We start from the raw sequence: 27689 nt of genomic DNA on the forward strand, positions 1-27689 counted from the left end.
CATGATTGCATTATGTTTCAATACATACCTTAATTAGTCCTTTGCACTAATTTTTTAGTAGCATGAACAGTGGCCAGTGAATATCCTCTCATGTAGCCAGTTGTCTTGGAGAAACGTTTTAGGGTAGCTCATAGAAGGGAGCCAAAGGGTATGTATATTTAATATTTTGATGCATACTGTTAAATTGTCTGAAAAGCTGTATCTAGTAATATGAGTTGATTAGTGTGGTGGGACCTTTTGATATAATTTTTATTTTTGTCAGAGGAATATACACAAATAATTAGACAAATAGTTCTACAAGGCTATTTATGAAAAGTGGAAACCCCCTGCCTCCACATCCCCAGAGGCACCCGTTTTCAACTTTTTAAACCAATTCTTATGGTATTTACCTCTTTGTCTTCAAATTGTAGTTTACATTTTTTGACTACCAACAATGGTTAAAGATTTGGCTGTTTACTATTGCCTATTCCCAGTACATACATCTTTACTTTTATCTCTCCATCTACCAATGTAGTTCATTGTAACGATGACTATTTTCAGTGCTTACTTGTTAAACAGTGTAAAGGCTTAGTCATGCAGTGTACTGTGATTGGTTTTCCTTTGCTACACCTTGTTTTCTACCACATTAATGTTTCTCTTTGTTTGCACTGTTTCCTATATATTTCACTTTCAAATTATGTGCTAGTGTGTAAATCTCCACTATCCACTTTGTGATACACATTAACTAAACTGACGTTTGAATTTCTTGAATTCTCCAAGATTTCTAGCATGACCTGGAAAGGCCACTCAGTAGACAAGCTGTACACCTATCACTGTGAGATGTTCCTATCACCTGTCATTAGGTTTTTAGATCTCATTATTGGCCTATTTTTGGTTAAATACTCATTTGATGGAATGCTTCCTCTGGTAGCTTCTTGTGAAAGAACACATGACAGTAAATATTTTTGAGACCCGATATGTCTACAAGTGGCTCTATCCTACTTCATTGACAGTTGTATGGTTATAGGAGTATAAGCTTAACATAGTCCTGTATTGGGAAGGTCCATTGAGTCCTGTTTTTCACTGGTATTGGTAAGAAATCCAGTACTGTTCTAACTCTTGACTATTTCTATGAGGATTACTCATTTTTTGTTCTCACAATACTTGACTCTTCTGTGTCCATGATGTTCTGAGCCCTCATAAGGATGACCTAGTAAATTATATGGGCGCTCAATGAGCTCATTCAGTCAAGAAATGGCTGCAGTTGCAGGATGTGACCTTGAATTGTTTTATCTCTCTCTTGACACACATTGTTCAGGTTTAGGATGTTTTTGATAGGTTGCATAATTTTGTGTCCTGTTTTCTAATTCTGGTGTTCTGCTCTGTGTGTGAGATTTTCATATTTACGTTATCCTCCAAACCCTCTAATGAGTTTTTATTTCTTCTTTTTATGGGAGTTCTTTTTTGTCATCTAAATGATCCTTTAAAGTATAAATCAACCTATTACTTTGTAATGAGTCAAATATATGTCAGGTCACATTCTAGGCTCTGAGGAGATAGCAGAGAATAAAACCAAGTTCCTGTCCTGGTGTGATTTTACATTTATCTTCATCCATTTCTGCTCCTCTAACAGAATGCCACACACTGAATAATTTATAAACAAAACATTATTAGACTCATGTTCTGGAGCCTGGCAAGTATACAAGAGCATGGTGCTAGCATTTGGCAAGGGCCTTCACGCTGTGTCATAATATGTTGGAAAGGCAAATGAATACATGGAGAGCAAGGAAATCAGACTGAATTTATCCTTTTTATCAGGAACCCATTCTCAAGGTAATAAACTCAGTAATGACATTAATCTGTTCATGAGGGCAGTGCCCATGTGACATAATCATCTTTTAAAGGTCTCTTAATACTGTTACACTAACAAAGCTATGAGGGTTTGAGGACTTTTTTCTCTTTTGGTTGTTTTTGTTTGTTTTGTCCTGTGTTTTTTGAGTTACCCAGTGTACTCCAGGCTGCTCAGAAATCTTGATCCTCTTGTCTTAGCCTCCTGAGTGTTAAGATTTCAGGTGTGTGGCACTGCATCTGGCTACAATATGAGTGGGAGGACATTCAAAATACAGTATAGCAGTATTCTCAGGAACATAGGGAAATACATTAAAAGTATACATACGTGTAAATAATACATGAGGTATGATCAAAATATATGGTGAATGTTTAAATTAAAAAATTTATCACAATAAAAGATACACTGCCATAAATCTCCCTCAAAATACTCCATCTTGTTTTGAAGACAATTCCTTCCATTCTTGCCATTTTCTCAAGCAGTTCTGGAAATCCTCTTTTATGAATGTCTCAACATGGTATGATAAAAAAATGTACTGAATGCTGCTGCCAAGTATCTTCCAACAGAAAGGCATAAAAACATGATGGTGTTTCCTCATCTACCCAATTCACTGGGTCTGGCACCATGCGATTTCTGGCTCTTCTCCAAAATCAAAATGACCATAAAAGGTAAACATTTTGAATCAATTCAAGACATCAAGGCAGTTATGACAGCATAGCTAAAGATACTCATGAAAGAGGACTTCTAGAATGGCTTTGGAAATGGCAGAAACGATGGGATAAGTGTGTTCAAAGCAAGAGAGAGTAATTTGAAGGGGGGTAATGGCAATATATTTTACTATAATAGTGTTCAACATTCACCGTACTTTTTTAAAGCAAAAACTTTATTGATATTGTTTAGATAGATACAATAACATTCATCATGGGGAGTTTGTACCTGTACACGATATATCTTGCTTCTTTTATTACCTAATTTTTTTTTTTTTTTTTGATACCAGGGATGGAGCTCGAGTCCTTGTGCTTGCGCGGCAGGCAGCAGAACCACTGAGCTAAATCCCTGGCCCTAATATTTAGATCTTTGATCCATTTTGAGTTTAGGGTTTTTAAAAGTTTTATAGTTGTGATTTTATTTTATTATTTATTTTTCAAGCAAAACATTTATTAGCACATTTTAGATATACATAATGATAACTCTTCATAGGAATTTGTACCTGTACATGATGTATCCTGCCTCATTTTTTCCCCATTCCTCCCTCCCTTCAAGTCCCCCTCCCCTCCCTATATACAAAAGCTTTGTTTCCATTTTTTCTTTCTGTTTTTACTTTTTTATTTTAGTTTAGTGCATGGTGAAAGTACGGGTCTAGTTTAATTTTTGCCATATGGAAAGTCAGGTTTTCTGGCACCATTTATGAAAGAAACTGTCTGTCTTCCAGTGAAGGTGTTTGACTCCTTTGTCAGAGATAAGGTGACTGAATATGTCTGGAGTTGTTTTTGCATCTCCTAATATGTTCCATTGATCCTCGGGCATGTTTTTTTTGCCAGTACCATGCTGTTTTTTTATCACAGTAGCTTTGTAGTATAATTTGAAGTAGAGGATTGTGTTGCTTCCTGCCTTGCCTTTGTTGCCCAGAGTTGCTTTTGCTATTCTAGGTCTCTTCTGGTTCCAAATGAATTTTAGGATGGTTTTCTCTAATTCTGTGAGATATGCTATTGGTATTTTGATTGGGATTGCATCAAATCTGTGTAACAATTTTGGAAATATGGCCATTTTCACTGTATTGGTTCTTCTACCCAAGAACAAGGGATATCTATTTTCTGATATCCTCTTTGATCTCCTTTTTCAGAATACTATATTTTTCCATGTAAAGGTTTTTTACTTCCTTCTTTAGATTGATTCCTAGGTATATCACTTTTTTGGATGCTATTGTGAAAAGTGTGGTTTCCCTGATTTCTTTCTCAGTGGGTTTGTTATTTGTGTATAGGAATGCTATTGATTTTTGAGTGTTGACTTTGTATCTAGCTACACGACTGAATTTGGTTATTAAATCCAGAAGTCTTTTGGTAGAGTTTTTGGAGTCTTTTATGTAATGCAACATGTCATCTGCAAAGAATGATAATTAATTAATTAATTAATTTATTTTAAGAATGATAATTTAACTTCCTTTCCTATCCTTATTCCTTTTATTTCTTTTTCTTGTCTAATTGCTGTGGCTAATGTTTCCAGAACTATATTGAATAAGACTGGTGATAGTGGACATCCTTGTCTTGTTCCTGATTTTAGAGAGAAAGCTTTCAGTTTTTGTCTGTTTAGTATAATATTTGCTGTTGGTTTGTCATAGATAACTTTTATCAGATTGAGATAAAAACCATCTATTCCAATTTTTTGTGGGATTTTTATCATGAATAGGTGTTGAACTTCATCAAATGTTTTTCTGCATCTATTGAGATGATCATCTGGTTTTTATCCTTGGCTCTATTAATATGATGTATTACATCTATTTATTTGTGTATGTTGAACCATCAGTGCATTCCTAGTATGAATCCTACTTGGTTATGGTGTATAACTTTCTTGATGATTTGCTGCATTCTGTTTGCCAATATTTTATTTAGGATTTTTGCATCTATGTTCATTAGGGAGATTAGCTTGTAGTTCTCTTTTTCAGTTGGCTCCTTCTCTGGTTTTTGGTATCAGGGTAATGCTTGCTTCTAGGAATGAATTTGGGAGTATTGCTTCCCTTTCAGTTTCATTAGAGAGTTTGAGAAGTAGCAGCATTAGGTCTTCTCTAAATTTCTTGTAGAATTTAGCAGTGAATCTGTCAGGGATTGGGCTTTTCTTTGTTGGTAGGTTTTTAATTTCATCTTCAATTTCCCTGACTGATACTGATTTATTAGAATTTTTATATCTTCTTGGTTCAGCTTTGGTAATTCATATGAATCCAGGAATCTGTCCATTTCTTCTGTGTTTTCCATCTTATTAGAATACAGCTTCTCCGACTAGGTTTTGAGGATCTTCTGGATTTCTGAAGGATTTGTTGTGATTTCACACTTTTCATTCCTAATTGCATGGATTTGAGTCTTTTCTTTCCTTTTTTTGGTAAGGTTGGCTAAGGGTTTGTCAATTTTATTTAATCTTTCAAAGAACCAACTCTTTGATTCATTGAGTCTACATATTGTTTTCTTAGTCTCAATTCCATTCCTTTCTGTTCTGATCTTTATAATTTCTTCCCTCATATCAGTTTTGGGCATGGCTTGGCTCTTCTTTTTTTTTGTATTGGGGATCGAACTTGGGTCCTGGTGCTTGTGCAGCAGGCGGTGAAATCACTGAGCTAAATCCCCAGCCCTCGGCTCTTCCTTTTGTAGAAGCTTGAGGTTCAACATTAGGTTGTTTATTTGAGCTCACTCTTTTATGGGAATTCGCCATTATAAATTTCCTTCATAAGACTGCTTTCATTGTGTCCCATAAGTTCTCGTATGTTGTATTTGCATTATCCATGTGTTTATGAAGTTGTTGTGGTTGCTATTGATTTGTGGTTATATATAAAAAAAATCTAAAACCAGAAATTATATACAGTCAGTATATCCTCATATGGCAATTTTACCCTCAGGGGAGAAAATTTAAAAGGGGTCAGGGGGAAAAATGCAGAAATAGAAGAAGAGGAAGAGATTAGAAGAAGGCTGCAGGGACAAAAGAAGATTATGCAGACTTTGGGGAGCTGGTAAAGAAGATAGGGAAAGAGAGAAGGAAGAAATAAAAATAGAAATAGAATACAACAGCTATAGGAAAAAAAACTAGAAACACTGTTCACACTTATATGAAAACAAGAACAATCAATAAAAAAAAACCAAAAGAAAAAAAATTTTTAAAAAAATGTCTGTTTCAGGGCATATCTCTGCTGTCACTTGTAGACAAATTTGGCACACAGAGTTCATATCTGTATTGATTAGCATGTTAGCCATAGATTTACGGCAGGGTAGTGGGTAATCCCAGCAAATCTGCACCTTTAATTCTTTTTTTTTTTTTTTTTTTTGGTACTGGGGATTGATCTCATGACCTTGCACTTGTGAGGCAGGCAGGGGCACCACTGAGCTAAATCCCCAGCTCCCTGCACCTTTAGTTCTGAAGCTCAGGCTGGATTTTGGCTGTGAGGCTGGAACTTGATTTGTTCAGCCTGCAACACTCTGTATGTCTCCTGCTGGCTTGAACTTGGTTCCTTGCCAGCTTGAATTTGGCTCCTTGACCTTCTGCCAACTTGAATTTGGTTCTGCCTCACCCTGATGGAGCCTTCCCACAGCTGCTCTGAGTTCTGAGCTAAATTGGCCCCTCTCCAGTGTGGCTACTGGCCAGTTGCCCTCTCCCGGGGGACATCTGAACCTGAATAACTCACCAGACACTGCAGTCCACATCTACTGCTCTGTTCCACTGGTGTTTCTCCATGGAGGCCTCTGGGGTTGCCAATAGTCACTTTGTGTCTGCAGATTTCAGCTACCCTTCCCACAGTGAGTAGGCCTCAGGGAGAAAGTGCCGTTTGCCACCTCCTCCTCCTTTGTTGAAGTCTCTCTTTTCTCTCTCTCTGTGGGCTTCAATTCTCGCTTCAGATCCTTCCTGGGTCCCAAGGACCCACTTCCCTCCTTTTCCTCACTTTGCTGTATTCTAGCATTTGGACACCAAATCTCGGAGAGGCTGTTTCTCTGCTGTTCACCACTCTGCCATCTTCCTGGAAGTCCCCTGTGTCACATTCACCATACTTTCCAATCACACCACATATACATATGTGTTGTATAGGTTTGAATACAGTGAAGAGAAATGAAGAAGACTAGGAAGATAAGGGAGTACCAGAGTTGGGGTGTGGGTTGCTATTTTATGTAGAATAATGTGCCATTTTAGCAGAATCCTGAAGAAGAGAAAATGTGCCACATGGTGAGGGAGCGTGTTTTGGACAGAGGGACCCTTGAGGTAGATACTCATCACATTTGAAAGACAGCAGGGAGGCCCAAGTAATTGAACCAGAGAGGAGAGGAGGAGGTTAGGAGGATTTGAAGTTAGGAAGGGACCAGTTCACATCACATAGGTCGTTGAGCACCATTGTCAATACTTTGGTTAACATTGTTATCTGAATTACTTTGAAAGGTTTTGAGCAAAGGAGCAGACATAATCTGTTCTGCTTTACAACTCTGGTAGAGAAAATGGTCTTTCAGGGACAAAGCAAAACTGTTGGAGTTTATTGCTGTAATTCAGATAAGAGATAACGATGGGACCAAGATAGAACCAGTAGAGGGTGCTAAAATTCATGTTTCTAGATAAAGTTTTAACAGTATATGGAACTAGCCTTCACATTGGTTGTGGATTGTGAAAGAGGAGTCAGGGATAATTTTGGGTTGTTTAAGCATGGATAGTTGAAAGGATGGACCTATTGTCAGGAAAGACAGAACAACAGGTTTGGGTTTACACATAACATTTTTGCTGGGTATATTGTACATGTAGTTTGCACAGTAGGTCTGGATTTCATGGACAAAGTCTGGCTTGAAGGTAGGATTCCCTTGGGAATTATTTGTAAATAGATGGTATTTAAAACAGAATTGCTGAGCTTACCAAAGGAACAAATGTAGAAAAGTCCAACGACCAAGTGAGTCTTGGAGCTGCCATGTTTAGTGGCGGGGGAAAAGAAACCCCATCAGAAGTAGCACCCTATTTGGTAGGAGGGAACCAGAAGAAAGGCTTCACTTTTGAAATCAAGTGAAGAACAAGCTTCAAAGAGAAGAACACAGTCAGCTAATTAAAGAACCATGATAAGATCACATTGGATGAGACCAAGAATTTATCATTGGATTTAAATGGAGCCACTTATGTTCTTGTACTGTCTTCAAGGAGATGAGAGCTTTGTTGGAATGGATTCAATAGAGAAAGAATGACAGAAGTAGGTTTAGGCATCTCTTGAGGAATTTTGCTATCAAGAGGAATAGAAACAGGATAGAAACCAGTGGTGGGTGGGTTGGTAGAGGACCCTGAGATTAGGAAAGGGTGTGTGTGCGTGTGTGTGTGTGTGTGTGTGTGTAGATAATGTGACAACGTCTTTGTAAGCTGATTGGATGATCTAGTAGAAAAAGGGAAGAATTGATACAGGAGAAAAAGGGGTCATTTGTTCAATTTATGACCTTATGCATCAAGAGGGATGGCAGTCTTTATGTGAGCTGAGGGGACCGCTGTAGATGAGGAGCTGAGCACTTGACTCACAGTGCAGGAGAGAAGACAAAGTGAAGAATGCAGATCTGTAGGTGTGTTGACTGATGTGATGGGGGACTGTGATTGCTTATTTTCAATGTGAAGTTAGAAGCAAAGTCAACTTTTGAGAGTGAGAATGGGATGTGATATGCTTTGTAGATCTTCGGTGCTTAACCACGAGTGTGAAACAGAGTCACTCTTAACAAAGGGTAGTCCCTGCCAGAGCACTTTATTTTATTTTAAAAAAAATTTTATTGGTATGGGCTGGGGATTTAGCTCAGTGGTTCTGGCGCCTGCCTTGCAAGCACAAGGTTCTGAGTTCAATCCCAAGTACCCCCCCCAAAATTTATTGATATACTTTTGATATACACAGTGATTGCATTCATCATAAGGGGTTTGTACTGGTACATAATATATCTTGATTCTTCTTTTCCCTCCATTCCCCTTGCCTCCCTTCAACCCTCCTTACTTACAAAAGCTTTATGTCCACTTTTTTTCTTCTATTCTTTTTTTCCCTTTCCTTTTCTTCCTTTCCCCCTTTCCCCTCCCTCATTCCCCGGAGAATTTTACTTGGAAAAAAATAAACTCTTGGACTTTAGCCCTTGAGGTTCTGACTCTAGCTAAGGGCTGACTTCTGTAATTTTTAAAGCCTTAGAGGTGATTCTTGTATATACTCTGGTTGAAAGCCACCAGCAGAGGTCATTCCTGGCAACTGCCACCTTCTACCTATCATCCCATTTTACAGTGACCCACTGTCTTAAGTTTAGCACATGATGAAGCCAAGTTTTCATCCCAGGCTGCATAGATTGAAGACTTACAAGTGTTTCCAAATCCTGTGTTTTCCTACTTTTTGGCACCACTTAGTGCTCGATCTTGTTTAAGAACAGGTTTTCCCAGTTTAGACATAAATGTGACCAGAAATAAGATAATGTAGAAAGGAAACTTAACTTGCTAATTGTGAAATACACATTAGAACATTAAGGTAATGTTTTATCCCTACTGAATTCATAAAAGTAAACTTAAAAATGATTGAAGTTTGTGCAGGTACAGCAAAGATAAAAGAAGCCTCACGTGTTGTAGAGTGTTAAACTGATTCAGTCTTTTTGAATGACAGTATACCTATCAAGAGACATAAAATTGTTCATATCTCTTGAGCTAATCAATAATCTCATTTCTGGGCAATTATCCCAACAGAAGAATTCAGCAGCCTAAGAAAATTATATATGCAAAGATTTTACACTGGCCTTATTGAAAAATGTGATAACCCATGTGCCCAGCTGATAGTGGGGCTACCTAGATAGATTAGATTACATCATTCTACTGAATACTATCCAGAGTATTTATAAGGAACAGAATATATGCTCATGCCAAATCCTAAGTATTGAGAATTACAAAGAATGAAGCAAAAAAATTCATATGCCTGCTAAGTTCAGAAACCAACAGTACAGATATTCTGGTATAGAAGCATGTCTTCTATCAGTTGAATTCTAATGCTGTTAGATGTAACAGTTAAGAAGCAGGATTTGCTTTGCTTGGATGATACCACTGGTGGTAAGGAGAAAGCTACTCCTTTAAGTGGAAACCACTCTTGCAACTAAACAAGGCAGAGGAACCCACACTTGTTTAGTTTCAGTATTGGATTGCTGTCTTTGGTTCTTTGGTTTATGTTTCTGTTCCATGTTGCAAACCAAACTTCAAGGTCAAGGCCAAATATGACAGAGGACTGGCCTTGAGGCTTCTCTGGATTGAAGGTAACAAGAAGCACTTCTGTGTCTTTTGTTGTTAGTTTTTTTAATACTACATAATAAGATACATACAGCTTTTGTGAGGATAATGATTTTATCACTACCCTCACTTGGTAGGAACAAACCACGGGTTGGGGATTTAGCTCAGTGGTACTGCCACCTGTCTCACAAGTGCAAGGTCCTAAGTTCAATTCCTGGTACCAAAAAAACAAACCACATGGATTTGACTGTATTAAAAACATTGTCAAGAGACTCCTGGCTATATCTCTCTGATGCCAGAGAGGCAGCAGCTGGGCCATCCCTGGTACCAGCATTTCCAGTGTCCCATAATTTTTTGTCTATATGTGTGTAAACCACATAAAACAATATCCTATAAATGCATCCATTTTTGTGCAGTACATTTTCATATTTCATTTCATATATAAAATGATTTGAAAAATATATAGTTTATAGAGAAATGAATTTCCATTGAAATTATGTTTAGATTTAATTAATTATAACCTAGAAAATAATTTAGAATTGGTATCCAGCCAATATTCAGATTTGTCCTTGAAGAATATGGAATATCTTTCCAATTACTCAGTCACTGGAGTTTTGTGATTTTCTTTAAATAGGAAATGTCAGGATCATTTGTAGATATTTTGTGTTGGTTTGTTGTGTTCTTTGGTAGTGATTTTTGGATTTTTATTTAGCAGTCAGCTTCTTTATTGAACTTAGATGAATTGGCATGGTTTTCCTGGTGAGTGTCTTGGATTTTTGAGTAGGTTATAAGCTATAGCAGTGGTGGCAAACCTATGGCACATGTGCGGCAGTGGGCTGTTTGTATTGTTGAAAGCTCTAAAAGGTTGTCATCATCGCTGGGCTATAGTAGTATAAATGGATATGTAGAAGATCGAAGTCAATAGTTTTTAGTTTTCCTTTGATTTTTGCCTTGCAGAAGGTGATTGACCTGGCAAGATTTCTTCCTCTGACCTTCTCTGCACTTTACTAAAACCTGACATCTACTTCTGCATCTCAGAGGCTTCCTTTTTAGTGACTTCAGATAGATTACTATTACCTAGGTACAATTATATGATTATTTTTACTGGGCCAGTCCTTTAAGATGGCTTACATTTCAGATTCTTGTTTTGCAAAAAAGAGACATACCCAGGTTGTCTTCAGAAATGTTTTATGTCAAGGGCATGAGTATAAGGCTTCTAAGCCTGAGACATTTAGTTGTCCTCCAGGAAGAAAAGTGAAGCATGTAGGTTCCAAGCTTAGTGTCCCAGCTGTCTGACTTGTGGCTGACATTTCTCTTTTTGAAGGAGAACTGAGTGGCTTCAGGTGTTTCTGTTAGAATATGGTTTTGGTTCATCCAGACCTTAATTTGGCATTGCATTGTGGGGCTTTTTGGTAAGCAGTCTTAAGAAGGTGCTATATTTTACCTGTTAGTGGTTTTCATGCTGTACATTAGCATCACTAAGGAGTCCTGAAAATATTTTTGCTTGAGACTTGTCTCAAGATTCTGACTTAACTGGTTTGGGATGAGGTATTACTGTGATATGCACCCATGGTTGAGGGCCCTTTCTGATAGAGGAAAACTCCCATCTTGTTTTGCCACACTTCTATTTTGGAGATGTGAAATCTGCAAGCATATTTATTGCACAGCCCTGCCTGAGGAATAAGACGGGGCTGTGGAGAACCTGACATGGTACATGGTTTGACCTGGAAGAGATCTTTTACACCAATGTTGTATTCACTCTGAAATCTATTTGTTTATTCAACAGATAGAAGCTGAGTGGGATACTATGTCAGGTTTTGTGAGAACAGTCTGATAGGGGCCTCAGCTTTGTGGAGGTTATAGTTAGTGACTGTTCTGATCTTGAAAACAAATTTCCTATCCTCCAAGGATGCTCTTCCATATCCCATTCCCTCTTTGGTATGCTGCTAGGCCCTACACTCCACTCCCCTTTACATTACACTTAGCGTGCCCAGCCTGGCCAGATAGCATTCATGTCTCAGAGGGCTGGGGGGAGGGAGAGGAAGAGGGGAGAGGGGAGAGGAGAGAGGAAGAAATGAATAGAACTGTGGCTTCTTTATTTACCAACAAAGCTAGGTTACTAAGAAATACCAGTAGCACTGGTAGCCCCAAACCCCTATACTGTCTCTTAATGAACTGTGCTGTCCCCTGATCCTAGGGCCTAAAACTTACTTGGGCTCTCTAGTGAAGGGTAAACTGAAGCCCAAAGGCACTCCAGATAACCTCTTCCTTTTTTTTTTTTTTTTCTCTTGGTATCAGGGATCAAACTCAGGATCTTTTGCTTACCAAGCAGATGTGGCACCACTGAGCTACATCCCCGTGCCCCCTCCTGCTTTTTTCTGGCCCACCTTGTAAGATTATTTTCTTAAATAACCAATTAAAGACAGGAGAAGTAAAAAATTGTTAAATTTGAGGACATTGAATACTTGCTGCCTCTCATAAAGCCTTCAGCAGTGGGGTGCCAAAGCCTACTCCTTTTGTTTCTCTTTATTTTGGTTGACTTTTTTTTTTTTTGGTACCGGGGAGTCAACTTGGATCCTTGCACTTGCAAGGCAGGCGGTGGAACCACTGAGCTAAATCCCCAGCTCTTGTTTCTCTTTTTTTAATCAGCTAAGTTTAGGGGGTTAAAATTTAAGTGGGAGGTGAAATCTCACCCCACCAGCTGCAGGGAGCTATCGAAGAGACCAAAAAGAACAATTGAATAAGCTGACTAGAGTATGTAAGTGATCAAAAGACTAATATGAGTGAGTTAATTCCCCTACCCCTCCTTGCTGGAGGATGTAGTCTGACTAAATGTCCTTGAGCTGAGTCAGTGTCCCCATGCTTGGCTGGAGAGCTCTCTGTAAAGGTCTGGAGGGGTGTAATTGGAAACTGGTTCATTGGCAGACTTAGTGATTGCATCCAGGTAATGGTATCCTCCCTTAGTGTAGGCTCCACAGAAGACTGAGATACATACTTCATTGGGGTCAGTCATATTTCATGAACATTTTTCACATTCCTTTAGAAGTGCCCTTCAAAATGATATGTGAGTTAGTTTTTGGAATCAGTGGTAGCAGTTACAGTAATTTCCCCTTATGTGCTGGAGATATAATCAAGACCTTAGCGCATGCCTGAAACCATGGATAGTAATGAATCCTATACTATTATACTGTTTGTTCCTATACTTACATAGTTATGAGAAAGTGTAATTTATAAATTAGATTAACAACAGTAAACAAGAACAATTATAACAATGTACTGTGTCCATTATAACCGTCTCTCAAAACATCTTACTATCGTTACCGTTTCACTTAAAAGAGGCCCTTTATGACTTCTCTTCGGCTTATCCCAATTGCCAGTGTCACTACTCTTGGGCCTTAGGGCCATTATTAACTAAAATAAGGCTTATGTGATTGTATAAACACCATAGTACTGTGACAGTCGATCAATGAGATAGCTAGGAAGTGACGGGTAGGTAACATACAGCAAATATACATTGGGCAAAGGGATGATTCATATCCCGAGTAGTGGGATTGGGGCAGGACAGTGTAGGACAGTTTGAGATTTCATCACACTCCTCAGAATGGTGTACAGTTTAAAACTTAAGAATTGTTTATTTCTGGAGTTTTCTATTTAATATTTTTTAGCCATGGTTGACCATGAGTAACTGAAACCATGGACAGTGAAACTGGGGCTGTCTTCATTCTTTTCAGAGTATGTTTGGTGATTTTTTTCATATAGCTAGAAATTCAGAATATAATGAGTGAATATGCTGTGCATTAATGTTGTAAGTTTGATCTGAAGACAGTTTCCATGACAAAGTTCAGAAATGCTTTGTGTAAATAAAAGCAGCGTTTATTCATTCAACAAATAATACCAAGCACATACCCTGACAGGCCCTGCCCTGGGCATGGAGGATACTGACATTCTAGCTAGGGGAGACAGGTTGGCAGCAATAATAAAACAAGCGAAAGAATAGTTGCTAAATTAATACAGTTTTTGGAAAGGTGCTTTAAAAAAGAGAAGAGGCAGCAGAAAGGGTATCAGTGGGCTGGTATTGTTAAGTCAGGCTCCTGGAAAAAGGGATATTTGGCTAGATATCTGAGAGATACAAAGGACAAAGTCATATCTCATGTTCTGGGTGGTGGAAGCAATAAATAGACTCCTGGGTAGCAGCAATGTTTCAGCAACATCAGAGCAGCCATGTGGGATGGATAGAGTGCAGGGGCAATTATGAGACCTGGCTGGCAAGGAGGCCCTGACCCTGAGGATGATGGGAAGCATCTGGGAGCATTGGCCTGTTGTAGTCTGTATTTTGCCTTCTAGAGTCACTATTTTGAAAGATGATACTAATTTTTATTTGTAACGTAGGGCACATGTTAATAAACCAGTGGGTTGTGGGGAATAAATATGTATCTTTGAATTTATATAGAATGATACTGCAAGAAGGTAGGAGAAAGCAATGGGAGGGCTGCCTGCGTGACATGCTAGCACCCTACACACAAGCCAGCAGAGGAACAGACACTTATTTTTAGTATTTGAATTTTATCACATTGCATTTATTTTTAGAAGCCTGTATTACTAAAACATTTATATGTATGAGTTAGTTTTTATGCAAAGCATGTATCTTGTGTTAATGAAAACACAAAGGGACCTTTATACTGATTTCTTCCTCTTGAGATAATTGGATAGATGTTTAGAGGCTTCTTAGTATTTGAATTTCTATGAAATCCAAGCATTGATACTTGAGTGCTTTGGATGAGTAGAATATACTCTTTTTATAGGAGACATTTTGCTTTTCTATTTCAAATTATATATTTGCTCCTTTCTCCAGGCGACAGAAACAGATGTCAAAATCAGTGTGTGCACTCGAGCCTACCATCTACTTGTGAAGAAAGTGGGCTTTAATCCAAATGACATCATCTTTGACCCCAACATCCTCACCATTGGTACCGGAATGGAAGAACACAACTGGTATGCCGTCAATTTTATCCATGCAACCAAAGTCATTAAAGTAAGTATGGGTATTTTCTCTCTTCCACCTATGACCAAGTTCAAATTTATCACAGAGGTCTAAGTGAATGGTTAGAGTATAGCATGTATTTACTTTCTAGGAATATTTTTTTAAAAATTTTTATTTTTTTTGGTACCGGGGATCGATCTCAGGTCCTTACGCTTGCGCAGCAGGCTGCAAAACCACTGAGCTAAATCCCCGGCAAGGAATGTTGACTCTTCTTGTTTTTCTAATGTTTGGGAGAATTTTTTTTTTCTTTTATACAATGCTATTTTAAATTGTGAAGTATAACACAAACCTTGGAGAATATACAAAACATGAGTGTAGGATATAATAAATAATTAGGAAGCATATAATAGCTTTCACTTAGTCCAGAATAGCATATGGCTGATGCTTCATGTCTCCTTTTCTGGGTACCCTTCATTCTGAATTTCATGAAGTAACCATAATCCTGATTTTTAGGATTCTGATATTACATTGTTACTTTTTTCTTTTAATAACAGTAATGTTAACTGTGTTTGTACTCTCCCAGATGAGATTGAACATGAAAACAGTCTGCCTTGCTTCAGCTCTCCTTCTATAGGCTCGTTAGCTATTTAGGAACTTTTTTTTCCTTTTTGTTGATTTCACTTTACAAATGACCCTCAAGCATAGTGCTAGTACTGTCTAGCATTTTTGAGTGTAAGGAGATGTGCCTAGTGGAGTAATTATGTGTTAGATAAGCTTTGTTTAGGTATGAGTTACAGTGCTGTTGGCCATGGATTTAGTGTTAATGAATCAGCACTTGCAGACACCTACCCACGTTTCCCTTAAGGACAGTGTTTCAGTGTTCCCTAATACAGAATTTTCAATGGGCAGAGCTACCAAGGAATAACAGTCAACTGAGTTATCTGAGCAGTATAGTTTAGTTTTGCCTGTTTTTGAGCTTAATGTAAAGAGAATCATAAGACATTTGTGCCTTTTTTCCTTATCCAGTCTCATTTTAGAGATTCATCTGTGTTGCTATAACTGCCATTTATTCATTTTTATTGTGTAATATTCCATTGTGTCACTATGCTACAATTAGCCATTCTATTAATGAACATCTTATTTGTTGGCAGTTTTGGACATCATGAACAATGCTGCTGTGAACATTCTCGCCTATGTATCTTAGGCACATGTGTCTGAATTTCTCTGTAGGATACCCAGAAGTGGAGCGATTAGGTCATAGTACTAGATAATAGCAAGCTGTCTCCCTGAATGCTTGAGCCAGTTTGTACTTCAGCCAACAGCAAGAGTTCTTATTGTTCCACACGCTTGCCAGTACTTGGTATTGTCTTAGGCATGATAGGAACCTCAATTGCCTTTTGTCCTTTTATAATTGGTCAAGTTTATAAAGAACTAGAGTGTTCATTTAGGCTACAGAAGCCTCTCAGTAGCTGTGCTTTCTTTCAGCAAGTAGGGAATGTGTGTGCACTCTGTTCCCTTTTTCCATTGTTTATCCAGCAAATATTTCAGGAAATACTATGTTTTATGTCCTCTCATGGTGTTACAGCTGTATACAGAGATAAAGTAGAATTTTGCATTTTATTTTTCCTTGGGGAGATTAAAGTCTAGTAAGAAAAACTAGGAAGCTATGCCTTTTGAGACATTGCAATATAAAAAATTTTGGTCTGTGTCTGATAGCATCAAACTCTGAATTACTTTGGTCTTTATATGTTTTTTACTTTCTACTCTTATATGTAATGCTTAAGAGATGTGATTGATAGCTCCTTTTGGCAATATAGGAGAATCTTTTCACATTTTTAAATGTTTGCCAGGAAACACTGCCTGGAGTCAGAATAAGTGGAGGTCTTTCCAATTTGTCCTTCTCCTTCCGAGGAATGGAAGCGATTCGAGAAGCAATGCATGGGGTTTTCCTGTACCATGCAATCAAGGTATGGTAGTACACCTGCTTACCCTATTGAACTCAGCTGTTACTTCAGATGAGGTTTGCAAACTGGCCTATAGGCTAACTCTGTCTTGCTGCCAGTTTCTGTGAATGAGGTTTTATTGAGGCACAGCCACCCTGTTCATTTGTATATTGTCTGCTTTTAGGCTATAATGGCAAAGTCAAATAGTGATGACCAAGGCTGTGGACTAAAATATTTTTCTCTGGACTGTGGTTTAGAGCATCACTGGAAGTCCTCACTTTTGTTTTTATTGCCCTTAGTTTGGTATGGACATGGGGATAGTGAATGCAGGCAACCTCCCAGTGTATGATGACATCCAAAAGGAACTCCTCAAGCTCTGTGAAGATCTCATCTGGAATAAAGACCCTGAAGCCACTGAGAAGCTCTTACGTTATGCCCAGGTAGAAAGAAAAGTGTCCAGTGGATACCTGTTTCCTGTCCTTGAATTTTTACTCATTTAGAGTTATTGGACCCATATTATAGAGAGTAGAAGCAAAGATTTAATCCCATCTTTGGATCACTGAAGATTTCTGTAAAGTTCCAGAGAAGGTGTTACAGTTAGGGTAAGGAAGAAGAAACAGATACTCCTAGGCTGCTTTAGCTTTCTGACCTTTGGTTTCTTTAAAGTGTGAAATACATTTTTCTTAAACCAGGAAATACAACTAATTCTAGAACTTTTATAAAGCACAGTTAAGCAAATGAAGATTAAAATCACTCATAGTCCCACCACCCAGAGTTAACCACTGTTGAGATTCTGTTATAATTTCATGTGTGTTTTTTTTTTTTGTACTTGTAGATGTGTGTACACACATATTTTTACAAAAATATAATTGTATTCTTGAATCTGTTGGTAACATCCTTGTGTAGCGGTATCCTGGGGCACCTTTTTATTTTATTCATTTTCTACTGCACCCACCGTTTAAAAAGACTTGGATTTTCTTTTATGGCATATTAGCATTACCTGACTACTGTTGTTAGGCTTTCAGGTTTGTGTTAGGATCTGTCTGATCCCTCTGTATAGGGTTCTGTAGTTCAAGGTTTGAAGCCAATACACATTTAAAGATTAAAAAAATTTTTTTTTTTGGTATCGGGGATTGAACTTGGGACCTTGTGCTTGCGAAGCAGGCGACAGCACCACTGAGCCAAATCCCCAGCCCTTTTAAAATTTTTATTAGTACATGTTCGTGTTATGATTCCGTCCCTCGTGGGGAGTTGGCGCATGTACATAACGCATCTTAATTCTTTTTCATCCCTTTCCCCTCCATCTCTTGGCCCCCTTCTGTTTCAAAAATATCCCTGTTTCTTATTACCTGTCTTTTATTTTGCTCTTTAACTGATTTATACTTTGAGTTTTCCATATAAAAGAAACTATACAATATTTAAATGTATTTTTGATTCATTTCAGTTAACAGTGGCCTCAAGACATATCCATTTTCCTACAGATGACTGAAATTTATCCTTTTTTATGGGAAAGTAGTACTCCCTTACACATGTATTCCACATTTTGTTTATTCATTCCTTGATGGAAATATAGGCCACTTTCAAGATTTAGCTATTGTGAGTTGTGTTGCTATAAACTTGGATATGCATGTATCATTGTAACATGATGTCTTTAATTCTTTTTTTTTAGAATACCTAGAAGGGGCATAGCTGGGTCAAATGAAATTTCTATTTTTAGTTTTTTGAAGAATCTCCATGGTGGTTATATTAGTTTACCTTCCCACCAATGGTATAGAAGTGTTCCTTTTTCCCCACACCTTGCCGGCATTTATTATTTGGTTTCTTGATGATAGCCATTCTTTCTGGAATAAGATGGAATCTCAACTTTGTTTTAATTTGAATTTCTGTAGTAACCAGAGATGTTAAACATTTTTTTTCATGTATCCATTGGCCATTTGTTCTAAGAAGTATAAAGAAGTATACAGAAGGAGTATAAAGTCTAAGAAAAAGAATTAAGTATAGAAGATTCAAAAATCATCCTAGTTTCCACTTATATGTTGGGCACAGTGCTAGGCTCGTTAAGTATCTTTGATGCTATTTCCTAAAATTCAAATTAAAGAAAGATGAGCTCTTTACATTAAAAAAATACTCACTTTAGACTGTTTAAGAGTAACGGCAAAAAAGGACATTTTTCCTGTAATGTGTGTTGGGAAAGTAATGGGCTGCTTTTCTGTGTATTGCCAGCTTTTCAATGTTTTCCATGTTAGAATCTGAATTTTGCCCTGACAGAACTACGAACTCTTCCTGTTTCACAGAAGAGTAATAGAATGTTCTAGAAGAAGGATAGGAGAATGTAGGATTAACTGCATCCTTGATTGATCAGCCTTCCTGGTGATAAGATTTAAATTCTGAAACTGCTTGTGGAAACCTCAGACTACGTGTCATTGTGTGCATGACCCTTCTCTCAGTTCCCCAAAACATTTCTAGTGTCTTGTGGACCCAGGACGGAATGTCATGGTCATGGTTGTTGCAAATACAGTTAAATTCTGCTTTTTAACTAATTACATAAGAAATAATCCCTAAGTCCTTTCCCCTGTTTCCTTGATGATTTCTGCTCACAGAGACAAAGTGCTTACCTTTTTCTTAGTCTTGGAGCATGGAAATGGGCACTAAGCACCATTCAGTTTTTTTTGTTTTGTTTTGTTTTTTGGTACCGGGGATCGAATTTAGGACCTTGTGTTTGTGAGGCAGGCGGCAGAACCACTGAGCTAAATCCCCAGCCCACCATTCAGTTTTTTGTCACATCCTGTCTTCTGCTTGGCAGGCACTTCATTTGTAACTGACTGAGATTGGGGTGCTACTGAAGGCCAGCGGACATCACTGCTTATAGAATTTGTAAAGTTCTAGTAGAGGGTCCTTACCTCATGAAATGATGTGTCGCTTCATCTTTTCCTCTCACTTTTCCAGAGGAAACAGCTCTCTCACTTTGGAAAAAGGGGCTCCTCATTTCTATATAAGGTTTTGTTGGCATTGTATTTTGTCAGTCATTCTGGTGTAAGTTCAGTTTTAGCACTTGTTTACGAGGTTTTGTTTCTGTATACCATCTTGAGCTGGTGAGAGGTTTTGCCCTTGGAAGCACAGCTGAACTGAGGGAAATCTTAATAGCAATTGCAAGAAATAACAATCTATGATATAAGAAATTGTCTTCTTCTTAATGTAACCATAGGGCTTAGTATTATTATTTTTGTTTTATTATTATTATTTTTGGTACCGGGGATCGAACTCGGGACCTTGCACTTACGAGGCAGGCAACGGAACCACTAAGCTAAATCCATGGCCCACCACAGGGCTTATTATAAGCCATTGGCCCCTCTGTCAAGTAGGCTGAGATTCAAGAGGACTTCATTACTATTAAGGGAATTAATAACCAAAGAAAGTATACTTTAATATCTCCCACGAGTCCCTACCTCTGTAGCAATTCCTCTGAATGCACTGAGTATATGGGGTATGAAATGTAGGAATATTGTGAGGCATATAAGAGTTGAAGAATAATTTTTCTTCACAGGAAAAGTTACCTCTTTTTATTATTAAGTGGTGAAGTCTATATCTAAGTTCCTGATACATCACTGAAAATAGTGTGAAGAGTCCTGCTTTTGATCTCCCAAGGCTCTATAATCTCAGTTTAGGGAGTACTGGGCTGTCTTTGGATCACAGTTCCTCTAAATTGGTACACATTGACGGGTGAGTTATTTTTGGCAGTAAGAAGTTTCAGGTGTCATGATGGCATATGATTCACGGTATTTCAGTATTAAATGGCACTGTGATGGAGCCGCCTTTGGGCTCAAAGGTTCCCTGCTCTGCAGGGGATTGTTTTTTGAGTAATTGGATCCCCAGAGTTTTCGTAATTTTTTTTTTGGAAAGTTCCTCAGGTGTTTTTGTAACCTGTTCTTTGATCTGGCCTTGATCCTTCTCATTGCCATGTGAGCCCATGCTTGCATTTGGCTGTCTCTGGAGTAGTTTACTCCCTTGATGCTGGTCCAGTTTGATTTGAGCAACAAAACACAGATCACCACAAGGCCCTTGTGCTGTGTGGGCTAGAGAAGCAGAAGCTGCTATGGAGCAGGAGGAAGTTGTTTTTCTCATCAGCTTTATACATGTACAGATGTAAGGATGAGCCAGATGGACAGCAGCGTGGATTGATCCCTTCACTTGCTGGCTTCTGCAGTTTAATAGACTCCTACAATATGATTGGAGTCACACCTACTTTACCAGGCACCAAGAAAACTATATAGCGTCTTGTACTTACATACCAGAGAATGCCCTGTTGAATAATTAATTGGAAAACAAGGCAGGGTCAGCATTCCATCCTGTACTTCTGAAATAACTGCTTCATTTTAAGTATTGATTTTCTGGATCAAGTTCATCAGGTTTGGGGTATAGCTATCAGGTGGAAGTAGTTTTATTCATTGCAGCCCTCCACCCCCAGCACTTGAGTGAAATCATTAGTGGCTTTTGTGTCTTCATTTGCTACTGTCTGGATCACATATTTATTCCCCTCAGTGCCCCATATGTGTGGCACATGGTATATTCTCTGTGAACACAGCAAGTCCCTTTTCAAGAGTGTTTGGAACAGTCTGCCCTGTTTTCATATGGCACCTCGATCCCCCAGGGAAGAATTGCTTGGTTTTGTGACTGATGGAGCAAATGGTGTTTGCGTGTATCAGTGATGGGAAGGTGAGTGATAGAAGAACGTTTTCTTCTTTAATTACCATCTTGTTTAGTTTTTCTGATATGAGAGAGCCCTGGCTCATTGTTTTTCCAGTTCTTTCCCTGCCTCTAAATCTTGGCATTCTTCTTACTTTCTTCTTTCTCTCCTTCAGACTCATTGTCACTTAAGGTCTTTATGTTTGTCCTTATCTGCCCTTCCTTTTACCAGCACTGAGTCTAGATCTCTTCTGAGTTTCTTTTAAAAACGTGGCTGCAGAACTTTGAATAGTTTTTCCTGTCGCTACCTACACATGCCTGGCAGGTTAAATCCACATTCCACAGCATGCATTTCTGGCCCCCTTTGACTTGATCTCTACTATCCTGCATAAACATTGCTCCAGCAATATCAGTTCTTCAGCATTAATTCATTCAGCTCATGTTTACAGATCTTTTCCTCGTATTCTGTGTGTTCTGTGCATCACTGATTGTAGAGGATCTGACTGGTAGCTGTGCCCCTACCCTCCAGGGCCTGGAGTTGATTTGAGACATAACAAAAATGTATAGAGGTAATGGTGTGACAAGTGCTGCTTAAGGCACATGCAGAATGCTGTGAGAATGGTGAGGGGCTACTGACCCAAAGGTGGAAGTGATCAGGGAAACTTTACAAGGGAGAGTGGTGGGTCAGTTGAGGCATGAAGGAGGAATAGGAGTTAGCCAGACCAAGGGTTGTGGTTAGTGGAGTGCTGGACATCCACGCTAGGGAGAGGTGGCATTGTTGTCAGTCTGAATAAATGTATGTCAAGTGAGGGAATGTGATGGAGAAGGTAAGGAAGGGAAAGGTTCTGGATGGCTGAATTCCATTAGGAGTGGCCTTGGGGGCATTGTGAGGAGTTATCACTATATCCTGTGAGCAATAGGGAACTTGGAAAGCATTTGTTTTCAGAGGAGTGGTTTGATCAGATTTGTATAATGGAAAGATCTCCCTGGTTACAATGGGGATGCAGAGGGTGAATTGGAAGCTGGTGTGGTTCTCAGCTGTAGAGGACAGTTAGTTGCCTGGAAGGTAAAAGCAGGGATGAAGAGAAGAATGTGGAAGAGATATAAGTGTTAGGACGAAGTGATGGATTGCATATGAAGAGTGAATGGAATTTCAGGGATGACACTTTGGTTTCTCACTTGGGCAGCTGGTCCCACCAGTGGAGATGGACTGCCATCTGCCTGATATGCCATGGTCATTGCACTTCTGTACCTCTGCTGAATCTGTCCCCTCAAGACCTTACCCCAGTGCCTCTTTCACCCTCATTAGTAAAATAAGACCCAGGATATATGTCAAATTACTATTAAGGAACCCTTTCTTCACCATCTCAGTTTGTAGTGACCACTGCTTCCTTAAAATTCCCATGTTTCTAGACTGTATTGTGTACTCAGTCAGCTCCTAACATATACTTTCTTTCTTTGCCATTTAGTTTATTTCTTTGTGTATTTTCTAGTTCACATATTTTAAGGCAGTCTTGGGAAAAGTGATCCATTTCTTACACTTCTTGGTGTGCCCTACTTCAGGATAATGTCTGCCTACGCCTCATTCTAGCCTGTCGGCTTGTGGTGGATGATCCTTGTTGAGAGCTTTAAAAGCCCATCAGCGTTAGAGTATAGCTTCCTTACTGCTCTAGAAGTATTTTGTTCTAAGTTGTTTTCTAGATAAGAAGAAAAGAAAAAAATGGAACTTACTCCATCTCTACTAAAACATCAAACCTTAAGAGATAGCTCTTTCTGTCTCTTCTCTCAAACATTTACTGAGATCTTAATTTATGCTGGACATACCACTAGGTGCTGGGAGTGTAAAAGAAGAATCAAACACAGTTTTTTAAAGTTTGCTGCTAGGTAATTCAATAAGTAACTGCTTGTATCCATTTCGTGGTCCTAATTTCATTCAGACTCATGGTAAAGGAGGGAAGAAAGTCATCCAGACTGATGAGTGGAGGAATGGCCCCATTGAAGAGCGCCTTGAGTACGCACTTGTGAAGGTGAGTAGCAGAGTCTGATCTGGACGCTGGGTAGCTCATTGTGACTGATGCCATTGCTGGAGGGTTGGTGCCAACAGCAGCTTGAGGAGACGTGCAATATCCCTGACTACCGATTCTCAACCCGAGGTGCTCCCTACCCGCCACGTGATAACACCTGTGACATTGTCTAGAGACATGTTTGTCACAACTGGGTGTGGGAGATGTTTTTGGAATCTGTTGCCCAGGGATGCTGCTAAACATACAGTGCACAGGACAGCCCCACACAAGGACTTTCCCAGCCCAAATGCCAGCAGTGCTGAGACAGCAAACCCTGCCCTGGACTAAGTTGCTTTTAGTCAGTCAGCAAATCAGCACTGGATCTTCTATGGATAATTGGAATTTTAGGCAGGATAAATGATCTCTTGGCTTTAGTTTTTTTATTTGTAAGTCTTGAGAACTTCAAAATTCTTTTTTTGGGGGGCTCTAGAATTTAACTTTTAATTCTTAGGTCTTTTGAGAGTCATATTTCAGTTTTTGAAACTAGCTAATCATATTCAATGATCCTTGAGTGGAGGACTATGGTTGAAGGCTTGTCAGTGATGACCAGGTAAGTTCCTGTTTTTGAACTTCACCTGATTTTTGAACATCCTCCACTCAGGTAATGTTACAGTGTAAAAACATACTGATTTCACGAGATAATACAAGGTATAATAGGTTAAAATACTGGGATGAATATTTAAGTTTGTGTATATGATTTATTTCACTTAACATTATGGTCTCAAGGTGCATCTATTTTCCTGCAAATGATGCATCTACCCTTCTTTATGGCAGAGTAGTACTGTATGGTGTGTAAACCACATTTTCTTTATTCATTCATCTGTTGATGGAGTTATGGGCTTCTTCCAAGATTTAGCTTTATGAATTGTGTTGCTATAAACAGGAGTATGCATGTACTTCTGTAATATGATGTCTTTAGGTCTTTGGGGAAGTTTCCTAGAAAGGGAATAGCTGAGTAAAATGGAATTTCTAGTTCTAGTTTTAGTTTTTTGAGGAATCTCCATACAGATTTTCATAGTGGTGGTACTAGTTTGCATTCCCACTAACTTTAGAAGGGTTTCTTTTTCTCCACAGTCTCTCTAGCATTTGTTAATTGATTCCTTGATGGGATATGTTATGTTCATGTACCGACACCACACAAGAAATGTAAACATTATGTACTGCAAACGTGTGCCCCCAGTAGGAAGGGAATCAAGAGATGGGGGAGGGAGGGGAGGGAAAGAGGATGAAAAAGGGAATTACGGTGTGTTTATGAGCATGTACCAACTTCCCACAAGGAATGTGAATACATATAACACACATGTACTAATAAGCTGAAATAAAAAATACTAGAGTACAAAGTGTAACTTGTTTTGAGTTTTAACTCTACTTACTAGTCTACCTTCTCTCACTAATAGCTCAGTTTTATGAGTACTTAATTTCTATCAATAAAGCCAGTTGTCAGTTTGGATGGACTGTCTCATTTAATAATCCTTAAACTAGACATATGAGTTAGATCCTGTTGTGATTTTCAGAGTGAGGAAACTGAAGTTTAGTAGATTATGTAAATCAGTGACAGGAGCCAGGATCTGAACACCTACAGTCTGCTTCTGAAACTTAAACTCTCAAGCATCTGTGATTCATCTCTTTTTGTTGCTTGGATTTAAGCCAATTTTTAATGTGTCTTTTCCTTATTTCTTGTTTTTGAAGGGCATTGAAAAATACATTATTGAGGACACTGAGGAAGCCAGGTTAAACCAGGAAAAATACCCTCGACCTTTGAATATAATTGAAGGACCCCTGATGAATGGCATGAAGGTTGTTGGTGATCTTTTTGGAGGCGGAAAAATGTTTCTACCTCAGGTTAGAAATAGGGAGATATCTTCACGATTGAATTTTTCTTTGTCTTTCAGTGAATAGTGAGACTATTATAGATATTTTTCTCAAGTTTGTTTGATCAAGAGCTTGAGACAATTATCTGGTCATTCCTTCCCTAAATGTATTTAGAGTTATGTCTGGAAAGAATTAATCATTAGAGCGGTATGGGGATTAGAAATCATCTGGGAGAGCCAGTCCCAGCGCCCAGAAGGAAGCTCCCCCGCCACCATCCCAAGCTCCTAGGGCAGAGAAGCTGAGCCCATCCCAGAACCTGGAAGGAAGCTCCCCTGCTGCCATCCCAGGCTCCTAGGGCAGAGAAGGTGAGCCGGTCCCAGCTCCCAGAAGGAAGCTCCCCACCTTCATCCCAGGGTCCTAGGGCAGAGACGCTCAGCCAGTCCCAGCACTCAGGAGGAAGCTCCCCCGCCACCATCCCAAGCTCCTAGGGCAGAGAAGGTGAGCCCATCCCAGAACCCAGAAGGAAGCTCCCCCGCTGCCATCCCAGGCTCCTAGGGCAGAGAAGGTGAGCCGTGTGGGCGCCAGAAGCACCCCCTCCCATGCGAATGAGAAGACACATAAACAAGCCTCAAAAACAGACTTCCAGATCACCTACAGCAACCTCAAAGAGAAACAAGATGGAACAATCTGATACTCAACCACCTGGACTCTCTGAACTGGCAACAAAAGAGGATCTGGGGAAAATGAAATCAGAAATAATTACTCAGATAACAGCAAAGATTTTGCTCATGGTGCAAGACATGATTAATAAATCTAGAGAGGACACAGATAAAAAAATAGAGGATCTGAGGAACATGATGGAATCCCAACATAGGAAACAAATGGAATCCATAAAACAGATACAAACAGATTTCCAAGAGATTAAAAACTCCATTGAAAGTCTGCACAGCAGAATGAACCAATGTGAGGATAGAATTTCAGATACAGAAGAAAAGATTGCAATTAGTGAGGAGGAAAAGAAAAATTGCTTTAAAATTGTAAGGGAACACGAGAAATCAATCCAGCAGCTGCTAGACGATGCAAAGAAGAGTAACGTAAGACTGATTGGAGAGATGACATAAAAAAACTCTTCACAGAAGTGATGGCAGAAAACTTCCCAAGGAGGGGAAAAGAACTTGACATACAGATAAGTGAGGCATATAGGACTCCAGCTAGCCTTAATCAAAATCTACACATAGTCATATAATAGTTAGGATTTCAGAAGCCCAACAGAAGAACAAAATTCTACAAGCAGTGAGAGAAAAGAAACAAATCACATACAAAGGAAAGCCCATCAGAATCACAGCAGACTTCTCAATGCAAACCCTCAAGGCAAGAAGAGCTTGGAGTGATGTATTTCAAGCCCTAAAGGAAAACAGCCTCCAACCCAGATTGATGTACCCTGCAAAAAAAAACTATCTTTCAGAATTGATGGAGAAATAAGATACTTTGATGATAAAGAGCACCTCAGGAACTTCATGAATACCAAACCGGCACTCCAAAAACTTTTAGACAGTACCCTAGGAAAAGACAATGAGGATCACAACCACAGGAAGCCCAGCAGAATGAATCCATTGGTTGTGACAAATTAAACGCGAATGGATAGAATCCAACAAAAAGAAAAAGTCATGACAAGGCTTTTAAAACTTTTAACTTCATTTCCCTAATGAGTGTATAATTCAGTCTTATTATTGTACTGATTAGTATTTTTCTGATTCTAGAGTTGCACACCATTCCTTGTGCTATACTGGCTATTTGTCATCTTCTTATGTCTACATTTTAATTGGGTTGTCTATTAATGAGCTCTAAGAATTCTTTATATATTCTGGTCATAATTTAAATGTATTGTAAATATGGTCTGTTGAAGGACTACTTTTCATTTTAATGATGTCATTTAAAGTTCTAAATTTTGATGGAATCTCATTTATCAATTTTTTTCTTTTATACATCATGTTTTTTGTATCCTAGGTAGTTCTTGCCTACCCTGAATTCATAAATATTTTCCCTTATAATTTCTTCTTAAAGTTTTATACTTTTAGGCTTTCTTATTTAGGTTCATAGATCCCTTCAAGTTATTTTCATGAATGGAAAAAAAGGGTTGAAGTTAATTTTTTATATACAGATACCAGGTGTTCTAGTGCCGTTTGCTGAAAACACTGTCTCTTCCTCAGCTCTTGAATCGAGTTTATATTCTATAAAATGCTAATGTTAAATAATCTTTCAAAACTCAGTGGACCATATATGTGTGGTTCTATTTCTAGATGCTCTGTTTTATTCCAATGATCTATATGTCTTTCCTTACACCAACACTGCCTTGATTACTGCTGTAGCTTTAGAAGAAGTCTTAAAATTAGGTACAAAATGTCTTCCAACACTGTTTTTGTTTTTGTTTTTAA

The 27689-nt window shown here is 38.6% G+C and overlaps 1 protein-coding gene across 4 annotated transcripts in view; it reads left to right on the top strand.

Annotated features, from left to right (window-relative positions):
* The window catches only part of Mtr (5-methyltetrahydrofolate-homocysteine methyltransferase), a 113214-nt gene that overhangs the window by 40667 nt on the left and 44858 nt on the right, over positions 1-27689 (top strand). For 3 of the 4 annotated variants that reach the window (XM_004854601.4, XM_004854602.4, XM_021266365.2), the window contains 5 exons: positions 14625-14804; positions 16604-16720; positions 16996-17136; positions 23317-23406; positions 25132-25284. In XM_004854601.4, coding sequence (XP_004854658.1) covers positions 14625-14804; positions 16604-16720; positions 16996-17136; positions 23317-23406; positions 25132-25284 — 681 coding nt within the window. The remainder of the gene's footprint in view (positions 1-14624; positions 14805-16603; positions 16721-16995; positions 17137-23316; positions 23407-25131; positions 25285-27689) is intronic. The other variant, XM_013075807.3, reaches the window with a different exon arrangement.

The sequence above is a fragment of the Heterocephalus glaber genome, unplaced genomic scaffold, assembly GCF_053883595.1.
Source record: "Heterocephalus glaber isolate CG9 unplaced genomic scaffold, H.glaber_assembly_v1.0 deba00001472, whole genome shotgun sequence".
NCBI lineage: Eukaryota > Metazoa > Chordata > Mammalia > Rodentia > Bathyergidae > Heterocephalus > Heterocephalus glaber.